Source organism: Lithobates pipiens, unplaced genomic scaffold (assembly GCF_037356315.1).
Source record: "Lithobates pipiens isolate NorthernLeopardFrog02 unplaced genomic scaffold, aLitPip1_a1.2 Scaffold_16, whole genome shotgun sequence".
Classification (NCBI taxonomy): domain Eukaryota; kingdom Metazoa; phylum Chordata; class Amphibia; order Anura; family Ranidae; genus Lithobates; species Lithobates pipiens.
The window spans coordinates 282556882-282582582 of NW_027507748.1; the positions used below are offsets into that span (position 1 = coordinate 282556882).

At 44.1% G+C, this 25701-nt stretch overlaps 1 protein-coding gene across 1 annotated transcript in view; it reads left to right on the plus strand.

Moving 5' to 3' along the window:
- The window catches only part of CUNH1orf162 (chromosome unknown C1orf162 homolog), an 84163-nt gene extending 61484 nt beyond the window's left edge, over window positions 1-22679 (plus strand). Inside the window, exons 3-6 of the mRNA XM_077481528.1 lie at window positions 259-349; window positions 8342-8436; window positions 13227-13294; window positions 22480-22679. Of these exons, the coding sequence (XP_077337654.1) occupies window positions 259-349; window positions 8342-8436; window positions 13227-13294; window positions 22480-22581 (356 nt within the window). The 3' untranslated portion in view covers window positions 22582-22679. The remainder of the gene's footprint in view (window positions 1-258; window positions 350-8341; window positions 8437-13226; window positions 13295-22479) is intronic.
- Window positions 22680-25701: the final 3022 nt, after the last annotated feature.

A 25701-nucleotide genomic window follows, 5' to 3' on the forward strand; every position in this document is an offset into this window, starting at 1 on the left:
CACTGCTCTTCTCAATATGAACGTGTCAAAGCAGGGAAGATGGAGGCGGCTCGTGTTCGTGAACCGAAGCAACTTTCTGTGAACTCTTCTGTTCGCGTACTGAGTGGGTCGTCAACAGAAGCGTTTGTGAACCGATGTATAACTGTACATGAGTTTATACATCTGTTAACAAGAATTTACTTTTATAATTATCTAGATATTGTAATGTCCCCCCTATCCTTTGGATTTAATATGTAAAGCTATATTACTTTATTCTAGAATCAAGCACTACTACAACTGTTGCTTACACAACCACTCGATCTACAGCAATCGACTCTGATTCCACTGAACACCTTCTGGAAAACTGCAGGTACATGTAGCACTGGAAGAACAGGTTAAGTTAATATAGCAAAATCACAAAAAATAAAATGTTATTTATGTTTATTTTTTCACAATCAAATCTTTATTAAAAGTAGAGAAGAATATAACATTGTACAGTGCATGGTAATAAATAACTTGTATACTATACATTTTCAATAATCATAGAAACTCTGTATGGGGTTCTTATTGCTTCTAAAGTTTGCTCCAATCTATACAGTGTTTCAGCTGTTCCCCTAAGGACTTGGAGCATTACCAGTCTAAAGTTCACTCCAGTCCATACAGTGTTTTAACTGTTCCCATAAGGATTTGGAGTATTATCAAAGCTAGGCAAAGCTCATTTTGTCATATGTCTGCTCTATGTCATTGTCCAATGCCAATAGATTTTCTTCACTATAAACGTATTTATTTTTTCAAATAAGAATGCACCGATATATCAGCTGCCGAAAATTGTCAGCCAAAAATAGAGTTTTAATTGAAAGTTAGCTTTAATTGGAGTTGGCTCTAATTTGTTTGGTACTTAAATTCCATTTAAAGATACCACCCTATTTAGGATTACCCTACCACAATGTTGTCACCCTGTTAAAGGAAATGGAAAATAATGGATCTACTGGCAGGATCACAATGTAATAAACTATTGTAGTCAGAAAAAAACTTGGTAATGTGACGGAATTCATTATATATATTTTTTTATTCTTAATATCAACACGTTGTTGCATTCTACTTCCAATAACAACAATGCTGGTAATACATATTGTATTCTAATGCATTTTTTTTTACAGAAATTAGTTGGGTGATTGGCTCATAAATACATCAATAACTAAAATGTTTTTTTAATAGACATAATGTTATGTACCAGTATGAGGGGCCAGAGATGATGAAGGTGGCCTATGTGGCCTCTTGCAAAATTCCCGTCCGAACGCCAATGGAAGTTGAGACAATGAAAGGGCACAAGTGTAAGGTTGCTGACTTTGAAAACTTATATCTGGGAATGCTAATATCAGACAAGCAGAAATACAGTGGGTGCAGCGGTGGTCCGTCCATACGGGGCACCCCCCTAATCTATGCATCTAGCCCCTAATTTACATGCAAGGCACTGGACGCATGGATTCCAATGTTTTTTTTTTTTTAAGCATGTGATTAAATTGGCTTCAAAAAAAGGGTGGGCGCAGGGCACTGAGCCCGCCTGGTTGTGTGGCAATAGCGAACTAAGATTCGTTATTGTTTAAATCACTCTCCCCTCAGCCAATCAGGAAGCGTGTCTGGCCGAGAGGAGAATCGATCGTATTGTCTGCTGAGGAGAAGGAGAAGACCCATGGGAAGCCGGCGTGAATTTGAGGAGGAGAAAGCGCTGCCCGCGACCTAGATGGGGTAAGTGGAGGGGCGGCCCATGGCAGACGGTAGGTCAGTCGGTCGCCCCTCTTCCCCCAAAATATGGAACACCAGCCGCCACTATCACCCAGGATACACTGAGCTTATTTGACAACAGCCAAGCAGGAAGGTATCAAATTGGAGGCAGGTTCAATGTCAGGATCAAACAAAGGTTGGCAATGTGCAGGCAGTGAAATATAGAATTGGTAGGCAAAATCTTGGTCAGAAGTCCATGCTGACATTGGCAACAAAAATGAGCAGCAAATATTGGCAAACAGGGATAACCCAGAAACAGGTCAGGTGAAAGCAGGATTTTGCATTTTGCAATCTGTTTTGGAGTGTCATTCATTTAACATTGATACCAGTAGCAGATCGCATTAACGGAGTGCGATTTCATTTTGGGTCAGAAAACTTACAGGATTTGCTGCATTCCCGCACAGCATATATGCAGTGGCATCACACATGGGGCAATTGCCCCTCCCTCTAAATCAGCCTGCTCCCTTGGGCCGCCGCTCAATTGTGCTGTAAAAGAGGCTGCACTGCTGCCGCTAAGCAAAAATCAGCACCGCTATGTTGAACACACATAGCCGGTTTGTTAATACAGTGCCGATCTAAAGTCTCCTCCCTCCGACTTGCTCAACACTCTCCAACACCCCCACTGGCGGGGTTTTGTGAGATGTTGAAACATGTGTACAGAGACGTGGGGACAGGGAGGGGAGAGCAATGTCTGCAGCAGGGTGGGAGGCCAGTACTGGTGCTATGTAGCTAACTTTAGCTGATTTATGCATGCCACTGCCAAGTGCTCTCTGCAGTGCTCCATGAATTAAGGCTCATTCACGCCATATACATTTATACTATCTGGACCCCTCTCATGTACATACTACCCGCGACCATGCCCTCCGGACCCCTCTCATGTACATACTACCTGCCACAATGCCCTCCAGACCCCTCTCATGTACATACTACCTGCCACCATGCCCTCTGGACCCCTCTCATGTACATACTACCCGTCACCATGCCCTCCGAACCCCTCTCATGCACATCCTACCTGCCACCATGCCCTCCAGACCCCTCTCATGCACATCCTACCCACTACCATGCCCTCCAGACCCCTTTCATGTACGTACTACCCACCACCATGCCCTCTAGACCCCTCTCATGTACATACTACCTGCTACCATACACGCCATACCCCTTTCATGTACATACTACCAGCCACTATACACTCCGCACCCCTCTCATGTACATACTACCAGCCACCATACACTCCGCACCCCTCTCATGTACATACTACCAGCCACCATACACTCCGCACCCCTCTCTTGTACATACTAACAGCCACCATACACTCCGCACCCCTCTCATGTACATACTATCTGCCACCATACACTCCGCACCCCTCTCATGAACATACTATCTGCCACCATACACTCCGCACCCCTCTCATGAACATACTACTAGCCACCATACACTCCGCACCCCTCTCATGTACATACGATCTACCACCATACACTCTGCACCCCTCTCATGTACATACTACCAGCCACCATACACTCCACACCCCTCTCATGTACATACTACCAGCCACCATACACTCCGCACCCCTCTCATGTAAATACTAACAGCCACCATACACTCCGCACCCCTCTCATGTACATACTATCTGCCACCATACACTCCGCACCCCTCTCATGAACATACTACTAGCCACCACACACTCCGCACCCCTCTCATTTACATACGATCTGCCACCATACACTCTGCACCCCTCTCATGTACATACTACCCGCCACCATACACTCCACACCCCTCTCATGTACATACTACCAGCCACCATACACTCCGCATCCCTCTCATGTACATACTATCCGCCACCATACACTCTGCAACCCTCTCATGTACATACTACCAGCCACCATACACTCCACACCCCTCTCATGTACATACTACCAGCCACCATACACTCTGCACCCCTCTCATGTACATACTATCTGCCACCATACACTCCGCACCCCTCTCATGTACATACTACCAGCCACCATACACTCCACACCCCTCTCATGTACATACTACCCGCCACCATACACTCCGCACCCCTCTCATGTACATACTACCAGCCACTATACACTCCGCACCCCTCTCATGTACATACTACCAGCCACTATACACTCCACACCCCTCTCATGTACATACTATCCACCACCATACACTTAGCACCCCTTTCATGTACATAGTACCAGCCACCATGCCTACTGCACCCCTCTCATCTACATATTACCCGCCACCATACATTCCGTACCTTTCTTTTGTACATATTACCTGCCACCATACACTCCGCACCCCTCTCATGTACATACTACCTGCTACCATACACTCCATACCCCTTTCATGTACATACTACTAGCCACCATACACTCCGCACCCCTCTCATGTACATACTACCTGCTACCATACACTCCGCACCCCTCTCATGTACATACTACCAGCCACCATACACTCCGCACCCCTCTCATGTACATACTACCAGCCACCATACACTCCACACCCCTCTCATGTACATACTACCAGCCACCATACACTCCACACCCCTCTCATGTACATACTACCAGCCACCATACACTCCGCACCCCTCTCATGTACATACTATCTGCCACCATACACTCCATACCCCTTTCATGTACATACTACTAGCCACCATACACTCCACACCCTTCTCATGTATATACTACCTGCCACCATACACTCCTCACCCCTCTCATGTACATACTACCAGCCACCATACACTCTGCACCCCTCTTGTGTACATACTACCTACCACCATACACTCCGCACCCCTCTCATGTACATACTACCGGCCATCATACACTCTGAACCCCTCTCGTGTACATACTACTGGTCGCCATACATTCCGCACGCCTCTCAGTTAATACTACTGGCCTCCATACACTCTGCACCCCACTCATGTACATACTACCAATCGCTATACACTCCTCACCCCTCTCATGTACATACTACCTGCTATCCTACACTCCGTACTCCTCTCATGTACATACTTCAGGCCTACATACACTCTGCACCCCGCTTTTGTACATACTACCTGCCGTCATACACTCCTCACCCTTCTCATGTACATACTACCAGCCTCCATACACTTTGCACGCCTCTCCCATACATGTCCCCCTCCACCATACACTCCACAAGCTTTCAAGGAAGACTCTTGAAAGCTTGTCTTTAAAGTGTTAGGTTAATACAAAAAAAAGGTATCATTGCTTATCGCATTATTCTTATATTTTGTATTCTTATTTATATATACATATTTAGTTTTTTTCAGTGGTATCATTTAGTGGTGAAAATTATTAGTGCCCCCCCCCCCCCCCCAGTTTTGACCGTGGTATCTTATGTGTCCTCCTATATATTGTTCCTAGAGTCACCACTGCATATATGTGAACCGAGTCTTAAGGTTTAGTCCATCCATCCTGGATAAGGGACTAGCAGTGGCATAGCATGCAGGGGGTGGGGACAACATCTAGAGGGGGGCATCTTGCGCCACCATCAGCAATGCAACTCCATCATGTCCTTAATTATCTACACTGTCTCACGCTCTCACTGCATCAGCCGGTGTGCTCCATGTCCAACCAAGGGCTCCCTATGATTTGATGAATGGGGTCATGTGCGGGGGTGGACATGGGCGTCCTGTGATTTTCCCGGCCGAGCTAGTCACATGCGGAGGGCTGTCCTGTGGGTGATCGCAGTTGGTGCAGCCGTTTACTGCCAGAGTCCCGCCTCTCTGCCTGTCTATCTCTATCTCTCCTAACGCCTATGCTAGCTAACATGTGCAGAAAATATGTATACACATTTTTCTTTAGGCTGTTTCAGTCAGTCACGTCATCCCTTGTGTGAGCCAGTGGTGTATGCAGGGGAGAGGAGGGAGCGCTAACAGATAGGACATAGGAACCTATGGGTCATGTCACCGCTCCAGGCTTTACCAACCATTGTCAAGCGCTCTTCCCTCTCCCCTGCATCCACCGGTGACTATCACAGGGGATCGTGTGACCAGATCGGAGCAAGCTAAGAATAGGTAAGTCCCTGAGTTAGGGGGCACAAATAACCTGCCATGCCCCCATCGCTGACAACCCACGCTACGCAATTTAGACAAATAAATAATTACTCCTGCGCTCGTGAAGGCGTTATTGGTATGGAACGGTAGACCATTGCAAAAAAAAAAGGGGGGGATATAGTAGATGATCGTGTGTGTCTCACTGCCTAAACTGACCGGGGGTGGTCCAAATAAGGCCGAGTGGAAGAAAAGAGGTAGAAGGCGCATGATAAAACGCTTGACTCAAGACAAGACATTTTATTCATATACAAAATAAACAAATGCATATATAAAAAAGTTCCCATGTTTTCATAAAAGCTGGGTTACAAAATGTACATATTAAAAGTTTAAAAGTTGAACATGCATCAGCGAGAAAGCAGCAAGCGGTTGCTTCTGTGGGGTTTCTGAAAGCCACTTGCCAGAGAGTGCCTTCTGCTTTAAGGAAGTTTTTAACTGTCTTCACCATGAGAGACATCAGCGATGCAGGTACTACTGACAGACCCACACAGAAAGAGAAATACATCTCTCTACACCACATAGGCAGAGCGCTGGGATGTGGACAGGTCTAGAGCTAAGGAGAACTGATCACTTACCATGTGACACACCTTCCAACTAGCCATTCCTTTCATGTTGGCCAACTGCATTGTACAGATTTTTCTCCTTTTTGCAAGGCTCTGATGAAAAGGGAAATTCCCCCAAAATGCGTCAGCCCATTTTGAGTACTTGCCCTTGCATGGGCATGTTCAACTTTTAAACTTTTAATGTGTACATTTTGTAACCCAGCTTTTATAAAAACGTAGGAACTTTTTTATATATGCATTTGTCTATTATGTATATGAATAAATTGTATTATCTTGATCCAAGCATTTGATCATGTGCCTGCCACCTCTTTTCTTCCACTGGGGACTGGATACACTTTTTATATTAGAAGGGATTATAGTTATGTAAAGTTTGTTAATCGTATATACTGTAGGAGATTAGAAATGTTGTTGGGTATACAAGAGTGGCATCTCATTTGATTATATTTGTTAGGGCATCTCTTTCCTCCTTTTAATTCCTGTCTACAGTATATGCATTTCTTACTAGAAATGGTAAAGTACTGCAGATTATTTTGGCACTATACAAATAAAAAGCAATACATCATAACTAGCAATAGGCATAGACTCTCGTGAGTTTAGACTAAAAAGAGTATCTGGTGCTTATTTGGTACTCATGTTAGATTCCCATTTTGCTACAATATCACCCCCCCCCCCCCCCCCCAACCATAGCTTTGTGGTTTTCTTCACTGGCAGAAGACTGCATAAGGTAAGGCCAAAGCTTAATTGTAAAAAGGCCAAGAGGAAGTAAGGACAAAATTTTAACCACCTAATATAAGCTAAAACTAGTGATGAATAGCACAATCTTTTGTCCAAATCAAAAGATGAAGTTTAAACATAAATAAATTATCACTCAGGTAGGCAAACAAATACCCCCATATAAGCATGAGATTTGGGTTCAGGACAATCCTGGTTTTGGGGCAAACCCTTCCTGTTTAAGGTCTGACCTGCGGAACTAATGCGGCAATTTACTCAGCTAATAGTATACTGCAAAGATCTTGGAATTTTGGCCAGCTGACTTAGAAGGGCTAATAATGGGAGCTATATTATGTGCCAGCCTCCTCACTATAAAAATAAGAAGTGGGAGTAGAGAAGCCATGGTCCTATTGTATTGGAAGCTGTTGCAGGAAAAGGATAGGGAAATCTATCCAACTGCATAGGGAGGAGTGAGGATCAGTTTGGAGACTGTACTTTAATTCTAATTGCTAGGGCAAACACCTTTCTGCCTTTCTTATTTTTGATTTACTTTTTTACTTGAAATTACTTTTTAATTTTTAATTTGGTTAATTGGAGGTCAACATTCAGTTTTAACATGCTGTACCATTCATGGAAATCTTTTTTTTTAGTGCAAGGCTTCACTTAAAAAAAAAAAAAAAGGCTTTTGTTTCATGGGTGCAGTATTTTGGAGTTTTAATTTTTTATGAGGAATGCTGGCTTTTATTTTATGTTGTAAATTATGGGTAAAATGTTTTTTTCTGCAGTAAGGCTTTCCTTTAAGAAGTTAGGCTTCTCTTTCATGGGGGATTATTTTGGGCTTCTCATTTATTTCGAGGATGTATCGGTTTTTATTGTATGTTTATAGGTGCTTTTTTTAGGTTAACCTTTTTTTATTCTTTTTTTGCAATCCAAAGGCTTTCAGATTTGGCTGGATAGATTTTTTACAGAGCCTTTGGTCACATGATTCTATGTTTTACAATCTATATGGCTTTGACAACATGAGGCAGGGTCAGGAATACCTAGAGTGCATTCCAGACTATGAAAATGACCCCTGGGAGTTGAATGGTCTACTGTAATGGGGTCATTGAAATCTTTATGTATGTTCCCATTTTATAGTATTTGCTTTATTGTATTACTGTTACCTATAAAAATCTATATTGCTCTATAGACTGTAGGCACTTAAAACACATCTTTTTCTTTGCAGCGTTAATATGGTTGTATTAGCATTTTTCTCAGGAGCAATGGTAACACTGCTCATCCTTGCATTGATCTTCTGTGCTATTAAGATAAAAAAAAAAGGTACAAAATATAATTTTTTGAAGACTGCTTTCTTTCTTAATTTTTTAAGCTTTGTTTTTAATGTATAGTAATGTTATATGCACTTTCTTTGTTTCATTATTTCTTTAGCCTCAGGACTTAAAAAAACAGTTTTATTGGTATTTTTTTATGTTTTTGGTACATAAATTATATATATATATATATATATATATATATATATATATATATATATATATACTGTTTAGACCCCTGGTGCCCAACCTGTGGCTCTTTGGCACTTTTTGTGTGGTTCTTTGGACCCTTGCAGACACCTGTCTTTCCCTATAGCCCTGGTATAGCGGTGATGTCTAGCAGTGTTATGTGATGTCTATCAGTATAATGTGGTTCCAGTCTATGACCCTCTTGAAGCATGCTCCCAGGCTCCAACAACTCCTATAGCATGTTTACAGTTTCTGACAGTCCTCTGCAGCTTGTCCACAATCACTGATCATCTCTTGATCGTATCTTGCTGTAGTCTCTGTCCATCTCTTGTATTATGTCTACAGTCTCTAACCATCTCTTATATCATGCCCACAGTCTCTGAACACCACTTGTGTCATGCCCACTGTCTCTGGTTATCTCTTGTGTCATGTGTGCAGTTTCTGAATAGCTCTTGTATCATGTCTGCAGTGTCTGACCATCTTTTGTATCATATCCATAGTCTTTTAATATATATTGTTGTGTGTGTAGCAACCTCTAGTGTGCTACTAGTGTCAGAGTAGGTAAAATCATATTCTGACTCATATTTAAAACCTGTGAGTCTGTAATTGGGTCAGGGTCACTAGGGTTCATAGCAACATAACTCATACGGGCAGCTCTCTCTGGTGCCCCCCCCCCCCCCCCCAGAGTTCTGGAATGTTGGAGAATGTTCTGGAAGCTAGAGGGCAGAGGCTAGGGGGGTTGTCCTGCATATTCAGGGGCCCTTAGCCAATCCCTATGAACTGGGCCTGTCAGGGGACTAAGTGAGTCCTTAAATAGACATGAGTCATGGTGGCAGGGGAGTCGGGTGGAAGATTAAAATGCAGTGCTGAGGAGGCTTTGGGTGGCCCTTGAGGGGAACCTCCAAGTCTGGGAGGGGGGATCTCTGCCTCAAGCCAGGGATTGGGTGCTGGCTTAGAAGGATCCTGCCACAGGAGGAATTCTAAGGAGGCTTTCCTACGAGGCAGCAGGAGCAGGAAAAAAAGTTTGAGTACTACAGCACAGTACAGGTATCAACAAGGGAAGAGACTGCCACATGTAGCAGGTCTCTTTTGAAGACAGCGGGGTGCTTAAGTCCTCTAGCCTTGCCCTGAGAGATCTCCAGAGTGTCAGTCAAGTAGACTAGTGAAGAGAAGCAGCCAGGTGGGCTGGTAAAGAGGCAGCCAGGTGGGCTAGCATTTCTTGTAGCGTTAGAGCTGAGACCAGTGTCCACAAGGGAGTGGAGGAGCTCCAAATGCAGTTCACACCACATTGTGCTACTTACTAAAGAGTTACTAAAGAGACTGAGATTCCTAGCCTGTAAAGGGCTGTTGCTAAATCTAACACTGACTGTTAGTCTGGGCAGAAGGATCAATTTGAGCTAAAGAAAATAATAAATTGAAGCTGTACAGAAGAATCAATTGGAGTTGCACATAGGGAGGAAGTTGTCCCTGCTTTTTTTTGTCACTTTCAAGTTGGGCATCCCATACTTCCTATCCCCATCCAAGTTAATAACCCTCAATAAAACAAAAGCAAAGCTCAAAGACTGATCCCTGTGTTTGGATGAAAGCTGAAACCGTTGCATGCCTGGCTGTGCAGCAGTGGGGAACCCTGTCACCTGCAGCCTCTACTGGGGGTAGTGTTACATGTGTCTGCTGATTTAAAAACATAATATTCACTTAATTATATATGTTGCCCCTTGGTGATGTTGGGGGCCACACTTGAGGCCCCTCATATTAAGAAAGTTGTCCAACACTGGTTTGGATGATCTGTACGTGTCTCACCTCTCCAAAAGCTGCCTGTCGTCTCCTAGATCTGCTCTCTGTTTATGCACAACAGCCCGATGGAGAGAGGGGGCAATTAGTAAATTCTCTACTCATTCTTTTCTTTGTATAAATTGAAGCTTGAGTTATTGATCTCTACAAATAACAGGATTTTTTTTCAGCAAACTAAATACGATTGGTCTGTTAAAATAACTTAATGTTCTACCTGCAGGCTCTAAATCAAGAATATAGTATAAATATAAGTTGAAAGAAATGGGCTGCACGCCAATGGTGTCCGAACTCTACTTAAGTTTATTATGCAGGCAAGAGTTAAGCCCCGTACACACGATCTGACTTTCCGACGGGAAATGTTTAAAGACAGGCTGTTTTCGGTAAATCCGACTATGTGTATGCTCCACCGGACAATTGTTGGACTTTCCTTCAACAAATGTTGGCCAGCAGGTTTTCAAATTTTCCACGGACAGATGTGCGTTGTCGGATTTTCTGAGCGTGTGTACACAAGTCCGGCGGACAAAAGTCCAAAGTACAAACACGCATGCTCGGAAGCAAGGAACACATAGCCAAGTATTATTCTACACACATTTTTTATTGTGCATTAAAAAAAGAAAACTAATAAAATTAGACATGCTATCTGCCAATAGAACTTAACCAAAAAGGTGCATTCTGTGCATCCAAAAATATAGAAAATATAGCAAATCAAATCATTATTCAACCAAAAAAATAATGTCAAAGCAATAACTCCAAGGCCAATACTAAATAACATGTTATCTTCTCCGATTCCGCAACATGTCTGGTTGACGAGCGGCCGTTCAGAAACTAACTGAAAAGTGCAAACTGAAAAGCGCAAACTGAAAAGTGTAAAATGAAAAGTGCGTATCAAGACTCACCAAACTTCTACTAACACGAAATTAGCAGAAGGAGCCCAAAGGGTGGCGCAAAAGAGCTGAAAAAAAACACGTAGTACGTCTAGTACATCAGTACGTTCGTAGTTGTTGGCCAATTGTGAGACCATGCGTATGTAAGACAAGTTTTGGGCCAACGCCCTTCGGACAAAATTCCACGGTTTTGTTGGCCAGCAATCTGATTGTGTGTACAAGGCATAACATAGAGCCACTTCATTAATGCATTCCATCATCGAGAGGGCTTAGTCATAGGGATTGTAGAGATTATTTAGTTTGCTGAAATAAATCCTGTCATTTATAGTGATCAAACTTCAATTTACGCAGAGAATAGAACATAATGAGCAGACGATTGACATTTCTCCCTCCCTACCCCTGTTGTCCGGTTGTGCTCAAACAGAACCAAAGGGAGTTTCAATCTGTTTGAACAAATAAATAAAATCTCCTGCTGTGCTCTCTTTAAAAAAAACACACACACAAATGATATATAAATGCTGTCACAAATGTACTTGCAAAATAAGGATTTTAGGTAAATAGCAAACAAATAAGTACTTATAGAATAAAAGAAGACCTCTAGGCTCCCCCCCCCCCCCAATAAAATTAAAAGTCAGCAGCTATAAAAACTGTAGCTGCTGACTTTCAATATTATGGCACTTACCTGTCCAGGCATCTGGCAGTGTCCTCACCTGAGCTGGTCCTTCAATTGGCTATCGGGTGCTGGTGCCGCCACCTTGACTAAAGAAACTGGCAGTTAAGTCTTGTGGCTTCCTACTGAACATACGCAAAGCATGGTGCCCTTTGTTAATAGGCCGCAGTCTTCTGGGACCTGTGAAGCGTCTCAGAAGGCTGCAGGGAAAAAAAGAACTTTCAGCTCAGTTCGTCAGGGTGGGTCAAAACTAGCTACCCGACCACCCCCCCCCCCCCCAAAGGTGCCAAATGTGGCAGAGGAGCTTCCCCTTTTGGGTGGAGCTCTGCTTAAAAAGATGTAAAGTAAAATTAGCAAAAAAAATTAATATGTCTACCCTTTAACCACTTCAATACCAGGCACTTTCCCCCCTTCCTGCCAAGGACAATTTTTAGCTTTCAGCGCTGTTGCAATTTGAATGACAATTGCGCGGTCATGCAACGCTGTATCCAAACTGAATTTTTATAATTTTCTTCCCACAAATAGTACTTTCTTTTGGTGGTATTTGATCACCTCTGTGGTTTTTATTTTTTGAGCTATAAAGAAAAAAGCTCGACAATTTTGGGAAAAAAAAACAACTGATGGGCACTGATAGGCTGCACTGATGAGGAACTACTGACAGGCATGACTGAGTGGCATCTGAAGGGCACTGACAGGCATTACTGATGGGGCACTGATTGGCACTTTTATTGGGCACTGATTGGCACTGTTGTGGACACTGGCACTTTTATGGGCACTGGCAGGCGTTTATTATGGGACACAGGCTGGCAGGTTATGGGCACTTATTGGCAGCTGATGGGCACATCTGATGGGGGCTGCACTGATAATCAATGTACTGATTATCAGCGCAGAACCCCCCTCTGACAAGGAGTGCCATCGATCAGCTCTCCCTATCAGTGTGAACCGAGTAAAGCTGTTTAAAGGCACTTCCTGGTTCACACGATTGGTCACAGCTAAACATGTGGTAAGAAGCCTCTGTCAGAGGCTCCATACCATATTCCGAAGTATTTATTAGTAAACTTGTATGTAATAATTTTTACATCTTGTAACATTTCGAGGTGAAAGTATATCTAAATATGAACCTTGTTTTTTGTTTTGTTTTTGTTAGATAAGGCACGACAGGGTTAGACCATATTTCTAATTATAAATAGCCTAACCAGGATTTAAATATATTATTGATGATTATATTTTATAACCTAATAATATTTTTAATTTTTTTTTTGTAAGTGAAACATGATCCTACCACGTCACAAGGCACAAGTAAAGATGTTTCCTCTCCCACTGGTCTCCACATGGTAAATAATCATTTTATATTTAAAAAAACAAAAAAAAAATCACAATTAGTCAAATATAATAATATAATGTAATATCAAATGCCTAATTTCCCAAGTACATGCCTGTTTAGGTTCTACTTTTATTTTTAAAAGCTCATCTTCTTCATGTTACTTTTCTGATTTAAAGTGACCCTGTCGCCAGACCATTACTTTCAACAAAAATCTTACCAAAGGACTATACTGTATATAAAGAAAGGTTGTCTGGCTAATAGGTTTGAGTGTTGTGCTTATTGATTACTGCTATACAGGACTGTTGAAAGGCAAATCGGTAATCTTGAAACACCAATTATGCCCAAAAGAGGTATGAATAATAGGGTGGTGGTTTTTATATATATATATATATATATATATATATGTATATATATATATATATATATATATATGCACACAGTATTCTTTATTTGTTTGGGGGTGGGGGATGTTTAATGGCAAATGAATATTCGTATAATATGGCTGCTGTGTGGGGCGATAACTGACATCAGATCAGTCATATTGTTGGATGTAAAATTAGATATTAAAAACGATCTGCATTTATAGATGTATTCCTAATTCATCCAATTGGGCAAAAACTCATAGTTTAAGATCTGAATCGGCTTGTAGACCTGAATTACCATCTAACTGCCAACAAGTTTCTGACAGGCTTATGGGGTAAAGTTAATCAATTGTCACTTCACAAACCATCAAAAACACTCACAGACCATAAGTCTACAACTCATTAGAGAAGAAGTTTAAAATCCTTATTTAATGGAGGAGGAATGTGGAGAATGCTTCCTTTGGGGACATAAAGCAGAGCTGTGAAACGTCTTGTAATACTGATGGCCACCACTGGAGGGAGACTCAATATCTAGCTACCATGTTTCCCCCGAAAATAAAAGCTACCCTGAAGGTAAGACCACCTGTGATTTTTGGGGAAGACTGCAATATAAGCCCTACCCCGAAAATAAGCCCTAGTTTAAAGTGCCTGTAGAATCCGCTCTATTACAGTAGTATATAATGTAAAATGTGTGTGTTTCTGTAATCTAATTTTGCCAAATACCGGTATGGTACAGCGTCACTCAGCATTTAGCTGATCTCCCGCTGCTCTCCTCCTCTTCTCCCAGCTGTCAGTGGGGGATCTCGCCCCCCCCCCCCCCCCCCGCAGTGCTCAGAGCAGGGAAGACAGTTAGGTTGGGTCACAGAAGTGCCAAAAGGCACTATAAGAAGGTATTTGGCACATTTAGATTACAGAAATACACATATTGTACATTATATACTACTGTAATAGAGGATTCTAGAATTTTACAAGCACTTTTACTATGTTCACACTGGGGATTCCTGACAGGCAGGGAAGAAGAGGGGAGAGAAGACATCACATTAAATGGTAAGACCTACCTCGAAAATAAGCCCTACTGTGTCTTTTCTTGCCAAAATTAATATAAGACCCAAGCTTAATTTTGGGGAAATGGGGTAGCTAAACACACAGGCAGATACAAATGTTACATACAATCTGGTGCGTTAATGATTTCCCAAGCTCTCCTGAAAGCTAGAATCTTGGCGTGATCATTTTTTCAACTGCCATACACACAAGACATACAACTTAGGGCAGTGATGGCGAACCTTGACACCCCAGATGTTCTGGAACTACATTTCCTATGATGCTCCACTACACTGCAGAGTGCTAGAGCATCATGGGAAATGTAGTTCCAAAACATCTGGGGTGCCAAGGTTCGCCATCACTGACTTAGGGTAACTTGCCAGCATCTGCAGTTGGTCAGGTAGGCAACCATAAACACACATGCATATCCTTTTTGAAAAATCCAATGGCTTCCACGCATTGAAACTAATCTATATGCAGTCAGAAGGTAAACAACACAATTTCAATCAGATTAAAAGCGAATTTACAACCAAGCATATTGGCATTAATAAATTATTGCAACAATTTCTCTAGTAGTGTAAATTCTTATCTTAGTACATAGAGGGCACTTATTTATTTTTATAATTCAATGCTCCTTTACCATTTGGGGCAGTATGCTTTAACTTGCTGGTGAGAGCACATCAGAAGTCCCAGGAGCCGCCTTATTTAGAATAAGCTACTTAAAATGTTACATAGTTTATAGGGGTATAGATGTGGAATGGATGTTAACCCTTGATGAATCACTGGCAGTAAAGAAAGGACTCCCTGAAGCCACACATCCGTGTTGTCCCTATACTGGGTGTATGAATGGCAACTTCAGCCTGGACTCTGACCAAGCCACACCCCCAACACGTTTTGCTCTGCCCCTTTGAGCTTAGTTATGGGGATGAAGATGCCAGGCATATGGGGGAGTATTTATGCATCATTGGCCATCATTCAAATGTACAAAGGATTAGCAGGTGTGTATGGTGAGTAGGGATGAGCTTGGTGTTCGAGTTGAATGCACGTTTGACTTGAATACCGAACGTTATGGGCCGTTCGTGCCAAATTCATGTGGTGCTCACGGCCCACAATGCACTGCGCCATCGCAGTGCATTGCTGGCTCATGATTGGCCAGGCATGCACTGTGACCCCGCATGCTTGGCCAATCACAGCGCCGGCAGCGCTGGGGGTTTAGTACACGCCCCACACTATATAAGGCTGCCAGCGCGGCGGCCTTGTGTAGTGTGTTCCAGCATGCAGGGAGAGAAGGATAGGCAGTGTGTTCTTTTCTCAGGCATCTGCAGGAGTTAAAGTGGGTGTTGTGTGCCTCCAGCACAGTATACACCTGAAGATACCCCCTATTGCTGGTGTTCTGTAATACAGGCATCTGCAGCAGTTAAATTGGGTGTTGTGTGCCTCCAGCACAATATACACTTGAAGCTACACTTTATTACTGGTGTTCTGTAATACAGGCATCTGCAGCATTTACAGTGGGTGTTGTGGGCCTCCTGCACAGTATACACTACCCAATTGCTGGTTTTCCCATCTCCCTGCAGGCCATTACTATGTCTGGAAGGCCAACAAGGAGAGGAAGACAGTCAAGAGCCAATAAAAGAAGGCAAGCAGGCTCTGGGTCTAGAGACAACAGTGCTGGTCGTGGACGCGGTGCATCGTCATCAGAACGTGTCCACGGGACATGCTTGTCATTATTTTCGGCAGCTGGACATGTTGAGCCGCATCATGCCGAAGACTTGGTAGAGTGGATGACCAAGCCCTCTTCATCCTCCTCATCCTCTCTCACCCAGGCTCAGGGTACTAGCAAAGCAGCTGCCAACGCGTCCTCTTCCCTCGTCTCAGTGTCATCAGTCCCTCCTTCCCTAGACCCACCATGTCCTCCTGAGGAGTCCCCCGAACTGTTTGAGCACAGTGTTGGGCACATGCTCCAGGAGGATGCCCAGCGTTTTGAAGGCTCTGATGATGATACCCAGCTAGAGGAAGGCAGTAGCGTGAGCGCAGAGAGAGGGGATTCTCAAGAAGGACAGCAATCTGGCAGTCATGTTCCACCAGCTGCAGCATACTGCCAGGTTTGCTTCAGTGATAAAGAGGGAGGGGATGATGAGGTCACTGACTCCACGTGGGTGCCTGATAGGAGAGAGGAGGAGGAGGAGGAGGCACATCTCCAATGAGGCAGGATGCCCTCCGGGGGCCAGCTTAGGGCCAGCACACCGACTGAATCACACCGCAGAGCTCCAGCCTGTGCAGGGCGCTGCCTCTGCGCGTTATTCCAAAAGTTCTTTGGTGTGGGCCTTTTTTGAGACGAGTGCATCAGATCACACTGCTGCTATTTGCAACATATGTCTCAAGCGTATCTCGCATGGCCAAAACATCAGCCGCTTGGGCACCACATGATTGACCAGACATATGTTGACCTGCCATGCAGCTCGTTGGCAAGCGTACCTTAAAGACCCACACCAAAGAACAAAGTGGACCTCTCCTTGCTCCTCATCAGCTGGGATCTCCAACCCCACTAGACCTTCAGTCCTCTCTGAAATCTGCACTGAGAGGAATGAAGGTGTAGAATTAGGTGTGTCACAGCCAAGTACTTGCGGGCACTCTGCTAGCAGTACACCCACATCCGATTGTAGCAGGCAAATTTCCTTGCCCCAGCTGCTGGACCATCGAAAGAAGTTCACTCCGAGACATCCACATGCCCGGCCATTGAATGCTAGCTTGGCTAAATTGCTAGCACTTCAACTGCTGCCTTTTCAGTTGATAGAGTTGGCCCCTTCCGTGAGTTTGTGCAATGTGCGGTTCCTCAGTGGCAGGTCCCCAAACGCCACTTTTTCTCACGGAAGGTGATTCCGGCTCTCTATCAGCATGTGGAAGGCAATGTCCATGCCTCGCTGGACAGGGGGGTCAGTGGTAAGATTACCGCTGACTCATGGTCCAGCACGCATGGACAGGGACATTACCTATCCTTCACGTCCCATTGGGTCACTCTTCTGGCAGTAGGGAAGGATGCAGGATAAGGAGCAGTAGTGTTGGAGGTTGTTCCACCCCCATGCCTCCAATGCTACTACTGGTTGTGACACACCTCTCTCCTCCACCCCCTCCTCTTCTTCTTCCTCCATGGCCTCTTCCAGTGCTTTGTCCTCGGGAAACCAGCAGTGCTCCGTAGGCGTTCAAGGGGCTACGCAAGTATGCAGGTAAAAAGATGCCATGCCGTGCTTGCGCTGGTTTGTTTGGGGGACAGGAGCCACACTGGGGCAGATATTTTGTCAGCTCTGCAGGGGCAGGCCGAGAGGTGGTTGACGCCACGCCAGCTTAAGCCAGGAATGGTGGTTTGCGACAATGGCACCAACCTCCTCTCCGCCCTCTGACAGAGACAACTCACCCATGTGCCCTGTGTGACTCATGTCCTTAACCTGGTGGTGCAGCGGTTCTTAGGCAGGTACCCAGGCTTACAGGATGTCCTGAGGCAGGCCAGGAAAGTCTGTATGCATTTCCGCCGATCATTTAATGCTAGTGCTCGCCAAAATAAGTTGAACTTGTCCAAGAACCACCTTATATGTGACATGCCCACCAGGTGGAACTCAGCGTTGGCCATGCTGCAGCGGCTGCACACACAGCAGAGGTCCATCAATGAGTACCTGTTCGACTACGGCACCAGTACAGGGTCAGTGGAGCTCATTTTTTTTTCACCACGCCAGTGGGGCATGATCAGGGATGCATGCACTGTCCTGTCAGTGACACTGTACCTCTTATCCACCTGTTGGAGCACACGCTGAGTGAGAGGCAGAACAGAGGCAGGAAGAGGAGGACTTGCCTCTCAAGACCCCCTTTATCCAGACAGTCTTCCTGCTGTCCCACCCATCACACAGGAAGAGGACGAGAAGGAGGAGGAGAAGGCTTGTGTCAGCATGGAGGTGGAGCCTGGCACTCAGCAGCGGCAGTCTTTTAGGGATGATTTACAGTCCTGAGAAACCAGTGGACTTGTACATGGCTGGGAGGAGGTGGCTGCGGATCATGTTGTCCTTAGTGACCCAAAGGACTCCGGACCGAATGCCTCAGCTAACCTATGCTGTATGGTCTCCCTGATCCTGCAAAGTCTGCAGAAGGATCCTCGTATTCTTTGGATCAAGGAGAGGGACCATTGCTGGCTGGCCATTCTCCTTGATCCATGGTACAAGGATAAGGTTTCAGACCTTATCTTGCCATTGCAGATGGAGCAGAGGATGAGACATCTCCGGGAGGCCTTGCAGAAAGGTCTGTGCAACACGTTCCCAGAGAATGGGAGGTTACAAACTCTTGGTCCTGGACAATGTGTTGTTGAGGCTTTGTTCAGTCCCAGAAGGAGTGGTGGGAAAGGTGGCCAAGGTATGATCGGTTCCAGCCACCATCGGGGCAAGGCCAGACTTGGACACCTTTCCCACAGAAAATCCTCTGGCTTACTGGGTCTTGAGGATGGATCACTGGCCAGAGCTTGCACAGTATGCAATTGAGCTACTGGCCTGTCCTGCATCCAGCGTTCTTTCGGAACGCACCTTCAGTGCTGCTGGAGGCTTTGTATCCAATCACAGGGTGCACCTGTCCACCGACTCGGTTGATCAACTGACCTTCATAAAGATAAATCAGTCTTGGATCACCACCAGCTACCAATCACCTGAAGCTGATGTAACTGAATAATTTTTTTTGAAATGTCACATCCCTTCAAGACTGCCTATGCTGATGCTGACTGACTGTCCTGTTATGTTGACTGACTATCCTCTTCCTCCTCAATGATCCTGCTGATAGCTTGGAAGAACATTTTTGGTTCTGGGTGACGCCACCAGTCAAATTTTTCAGCCCCTGTTTAACAGGGACGTGTAATTACAATTTTGGATGCAATGCTTTGCAGCAGGGCTCATTCCTGCACTACAACTAGAGTATATGGGAGAGGTTGCAGTGTCATGGCACCAGCACCAGTGCCTAAGGCCTAATTTTTCAGCTCCTGTTTAACAGGGGCATGTAATACAATTTTTGATGCAATGCTTTGCAGCAGGGCTCATTTCTGCACTCCAACTAGAGCATCTGGGAGAGGTTGCATTGTCATGGCACCAGTGCCTAAGGCACAATTTTCAGCCCCTGTTTAACAGGGGCATGTAATACAATTTTTGATGCAATGCTTTGCAGCAGGGCTCATTCCTGCACTCCAACTAGAGTATCTGGGAGAGGTTGCATTGTCGTGGCACCTGCAAGCAGTGCCTAAGTCCCAATTTTTCAGCCCCTGTTTAACAGGGGCATGTAATTACAATTCTTGAGATAACATTTCACAGCAGGGCCCGTTCCTGCGCCCACCAAGAGTAACTGTGAGGACTTATAGTGTTGTGGCACCACAACCACCAAAGGCCCAATTTTTCTACCACTGTTCAACAATGGCATATAATTACAATTCTTTATATAATCGTTCACTGCAGGGTGCACCAGCGCCCACCAAGAGTCACTTTGAGGGCTAACAGTGTTGTGGCAACACCAACACCTTCGGCCCCATTTCTGCAGAGCATATACGGCAGGCCCCTACTTTCAAACATCCAACTTACAAATGTCTCCTACTTGCAAACGAAAGGAGACAACAGGAATTGAAATGAAAAAAGACGGATGCCCCAAAAAATTATACAGGGGTGATAACCCTTCCCTATGTTTTTCAAAAAGCTTAAAAATAGATTTTTTTGACCGGAGCTACACTTTAAAAATGTACCAACTCAAAATTACAAACAGATTCTACTTAACACAACAAACCTACACAGTCCCTGTCTTGTTTGTACCGCCTGTATACCGCTGTTCTGAGTATATAGGGCCTGGGGGCCCCACGCCTTTCCTTTTTTTAATTTAGGTACTGGGGTTCCCCTTAATATCCGTACAAGATCCAAAGGGGCTGGTAATGGGCGGGGGGGGGGGGGGGGGGGGGCTACCAATGCCATTTTTTTCTCAAAGATTTTCATTCGTTTTGCCGGAACCAGACATGACATTAAAACCGCAAGCAGTTTTAAATGACTTTTTTTCCGTTAAATGTCATTTTGTGCAGGGACTGTTCTAAACACGGGAAACATGTGCCATTTCACAGGCATACTATAGACACCCCCCAGGCATGATATTTAAAGGAGTATTTCCCTTTTTTTTCACTTTAATCATCATTAAAATCAGTGCTCCTGAAAAAACTACAGTTTTTGAAAAAAAAATTGGCATTGACCTATGTCCCCTGGGGCAGGAGCCTGGTCCCCAAACCCTTTTTAGGACAATATATTGCTTATTAGCCATTAAAATTAGCACTTTTTATTTTGAACGTTCGAGTCCCATAGACTTCAATGGGGTTCTAAAGTTCGCACAAATTTTTGGTCCGTTCGAAAGTTCATGTTGCGAACCAAACCGGGGGGTGTTCAGCTCATCCCTAATGGTGAGAGAGTATATTAAAAAAACTGAAAAAATGTTGGTTTGTAATTAAAAGATGTGGGATTATTAAACCTCCTTAGGCTGGGAATTTCAATGAATGAAAATGCAAAAAATTATAATGATAAAGTAAAAAATACTGATGCTGAGCTGGAATTAAATTTAAATTAAATTAATTTAATTTAAATTAATTATTTTATCATATTAAACCACTAATGAAGAATTAAAAAATAAAATAAAAAAATTAATGTTACACTAATGGAAATGATGTGGAATCTCCAAAGAGGAACAGAACACTGAAACGATGGAATAAGAAACGATGGAATATTATATATATATAATAAATAATGAGAGTCTATGTAAGAATGAAGACAGAAATAAGTATATATTATTCAGGGTAATATTCCACTCATGGTTTAGGCTTTTAGGCCTTTGGGGATATGAATATCCAGTTTAAAGATCCAATTGGCTTCCCTTCTGCACAGAAGGGAGAAGCAATCACCACCGTGAGCCGGGCAATTAACCCTTTCAAATATTTGAATTTTAAAGGATTTTACATTTTGATGGTAAAATCGGTTGAAATGCCTTGCCAAGTTTGTGTTTTTCTGCTAACCTTGATGAATCACCTTTGAAGATGTTACCTCACCAGCTGTGAGGAGAGGCCCCAACTCTTAAAATGGTCATAGGTTATGGACCAGCTAAATCTGATAGCCTGGTCATGGTTAAGATTTGTGACCCCAGCCCATCATCCCAATCTAAATGAATTCAAATATCACATGGCCACCATCTATAGCCCCCATACACAATTCACCTGAAGCTCACAGTTTATTCAATCAGAAGGCATAATTTCCATCTCTCTGTGACTAAAATTTTTGATTTTATTTGAGATGAACATATGATATTAAGAAAATGAGAAGTGGTTCCCAGACAATGTAGAGTCAATTTGTAAAAAACACTTTTTTCCTGGTGAGTTGTAGTCCCATTGGTCTGTGTAGATTCTTTGTAGGTTTTTGAGACAACAGTTAATTATCTGCCTACTCCACAAAACCTAAAACCAAATTCAGAAACAAATTGGCAGCTAGATGTCAATTAAAGTCTGCAAGCCTATTGTGTTCCTAAACTATGAGTATTTATCAATTCGGCTGAATTAGGAATATACTGTATCTGTAATAACATATCCTTTTTCCTAATGCAACACTGGGTCCTAAATTTTGTAGATAATTCTGAGATTTTGAGAATATTTGCCTAATTCTGTATTATATTAACGTGCTTTGCAAGGCATCATTGCTTTTGCTAAGCTTGTATATGCAATTAATCCAATATATCTTTATCACTTTATCACCAGGCATTAGATGAAGGAATCACATATGCTACCTTACGTTTTGATGAAAGAAACTCCACAGTATATGGCAAGAATCAAGCAAGACCCCCTTCTTCCTTAATATGAATATTTTCTCAATCTCCTGCATAATTTTTAATCCCATTCTACACCAATGTATTGGAAATGTGCTCACACTGATAAATTGTTAACTTTTATTTACCATATTTGAACAGACAAGTATTAGACCTTCATTCAAAACATTCCAGTTGATAGAGTATAGGGTATATACTTGAATAAAAATTCAAGGAAAATTAATGCTGTATTAAAGAAAAAAAATGTAATGGTGTGCTGTGGAAAAGGTAAGTACACCCTTGGCATCAGAAGCTGGTATTAACCCCATTATCATTATAAAGCGCCAAGATGGGCAGCCAAACTGGTAAGAAGCGTGGGTAGTTCAGCTATGAGGATAGATTATCTGAACTGAATTTATTCTCTCTTGAGAAGAGGAGATTAATGGGGGGGGGGGGGGGGGAGGGGTTATCATCAACATGTATAAATATATAAATGGTCCATATAGTAAACTTGGTGTTGAGTTATTCACTTTAAGGTCATCACAGGGGATGGGGGGGGGGTACTTTATATTTGAATAAAAAGGGATTTAACCTCCAAATACGCAAAGGCTTCTTCACAGTAAGAGCTGTGAAAATGTAGAATAGATTCCCTCAAGAGCTGGTTCTGGAGAGCTCAGTAGATGGTTGAGGTTAGCACAGTGATCTCCCCACGGAGCTATTGTGTTCTGACAGGGGGGACATGGAGGACTGCCCTGCCAGAACATACTGGTCAGCGCTCAGAGTCATTGGTTGCCAGCACTGATCTGATACCATTCAGCCAGCTTCTGCTGCAGAGACACAGACAGAGAGAAGAAAAGAAGACGCACCAGCCTAGTGCATTATCCTAAGTGAATTTCCCCAGTCGTCTTCCAGGACAGCCCATGAGAGAAGCCCCTCCTCCTGACAGGAACAGGTGATGTATCTCCTCCATCCTGTATTGGTGATGAACAGGTAATGCATCACCAATACCGGATGGAGGAGATGCATCACATAGAACTAAGGTGAGGTAGGCCTCTGTTCTCCGGCTTTCTTTTTGTTTCACCCACATTTTTACCTACTTGGCTCCATTGGGAGCAGCTAGTAGGATTTTTCTCAAGAAGGCCCTCCAAAACCACTCTTGGGAGGAAAGTGGAAGCTTAGCTCCCTTTTTCCTTCCATGCTTGGTAAAGGCCATGACTAGAAGTGGCATACCCCCTTCACAGGAGGCAGCGTGGGTTCCCAGTCCAAATGTCTGGGTGTGTGCATTGTCTGCACTATAGGACATTTTTGGACAGAGGGGCTCATGCAGTAGCTACATTGGGTTGTGGCCTGCCTGTGTTCCTGTGTGACCGGATGATGCACGGCAGTAATACTTGTAGGGGAAAAGTAATTTCCAGGCACTGGAAGTTTTGGTTCCAAGCCTCTTTTTCGGCACAGGAGTGGGGAAGCAGTGGTGGCTGGTGAAGTTTTAGGATGGGGGGGCACCAGATCCTGCTCTTCCCTTTTTGACCCCTCCCACTTGGTGAAATTGGGTGTGGTTTCAGAGAAATAGTGGGTGTGGCTCTAAGGTGGTGTGGTTAGTGTCTGAGATGAACGAGGGAGAGGGAGAGAGGGATAGAGGGACAGAAGGCCTAGATCCTACACAACAATAGAAATATGTGTATTCTAGAAAGTTTAACAATCAGCGGATAAAGATATTCCAAACACCTTGTGTTAGCACTTTAATCATCCTGGCACCATGGTTGTTATGGTGTCAGGATGATTGAAGCACATTATATCTATTATAACATTGTAATATAAAATGAAATCATTCAACTTGCCATAATGCAGAATCACTGGGAGCCCTGAGTGGTCACTAGCCACGTCGCCTGCCACCAGATGCCATCAGGTGTCCCCAGCGGAGTCTGTCCTTACATCGGGGGTCCCCAGCAGAGTCCCTCCTTACATGCAGCCTGTGTCCGACCAAAAACCGGCTTGTGTCCCACCAAATTGCAGCAGCCTGTGTCACCATCAATTGCACCAGCATGTGTCACCATCAATTGCAGCAGCATGTGTCAACATTAATTGCAGCAGCATGTGTCACCACCAAATTACAGCAGCGTGGGTCACCACCAAATGTCAGAAGCATGTGTCACCATCAAATTGCAGCAGCATGTGTCACCATCAATTGCATCAGCACGTGTCACCACCAAATTGCAGCAGCATGTGTCCCACCAAATTGCAGCAGCATGTGTCACCATAAATTGCAGCAGCATGCGTCCCTACCAATTGCAGCAGCATGTGTCACCATCAATTGCAGCAGCATGTGTCCCACCAAATTGCAGCAGCATGTGTCCCACCAAGTTGCAGCAGCATGTGCATCACCAAATTGCAGCAGCATTTGTCACCACCCAATTGCAGCAGCATTTATCACTACCAAATTGCAGCAGCATGTGTCCCATCAAATTGCAGCAGCATGTGTCACCATCAATTGCAGCAGCATGTGCCCCACCAAGTTGCAGCAGCATGTGTCACCATCAATTGCAGCAGCATGCATCCCACCAACTTGCAGCAGCATGCATCACAGTCAAATTGCAGCAGCATGCGTCCCACCAAATTGCAGCAGCATGTGTCCCACCAAGTTGCAGCAGCATGTGTCACCACCAATTGCAGCAACATGTGTCCCACCAAATTGCAGCAGCATGCATCACTGCCAAATTGCAGCAGCATGTGTCACCACCAATTGTAGCAGCATTCATCCCACCAAATAGCAGCAGCATGTGTCACCGCCAAATTGCAGCATCATGTGCCACCATCAATTGCAGCAGCATGCGTCCCACCAAATTGCAGCAGCATGCGTCCCACCAAATTGCAGCAGCATGCATCCCACAAAATTGCAGCAGCATGTTTCCCACCAAGTTGCAGCAGCATGTGTCCCACCAAGTTGCAGCAGCATGTGTCCCACCAAGTTGCAGCATCATTTGTCCCACCAAGTTGCAGCAGCATGTGTCCCACCAAGTTGCAGCAGCATGTGTCCCACCAAGTTGCAGCAGCATGTGTCCCACCAAGTTGCAGCAGCCTCACATCAAACCCCCCTCCCCCTTACCTTGCAGTGTGTTGTCCCCTCCCCCTTACTTACCTTGCACTGTGTTGTCCTGTGGAGAGGTCCGTCCCCTCA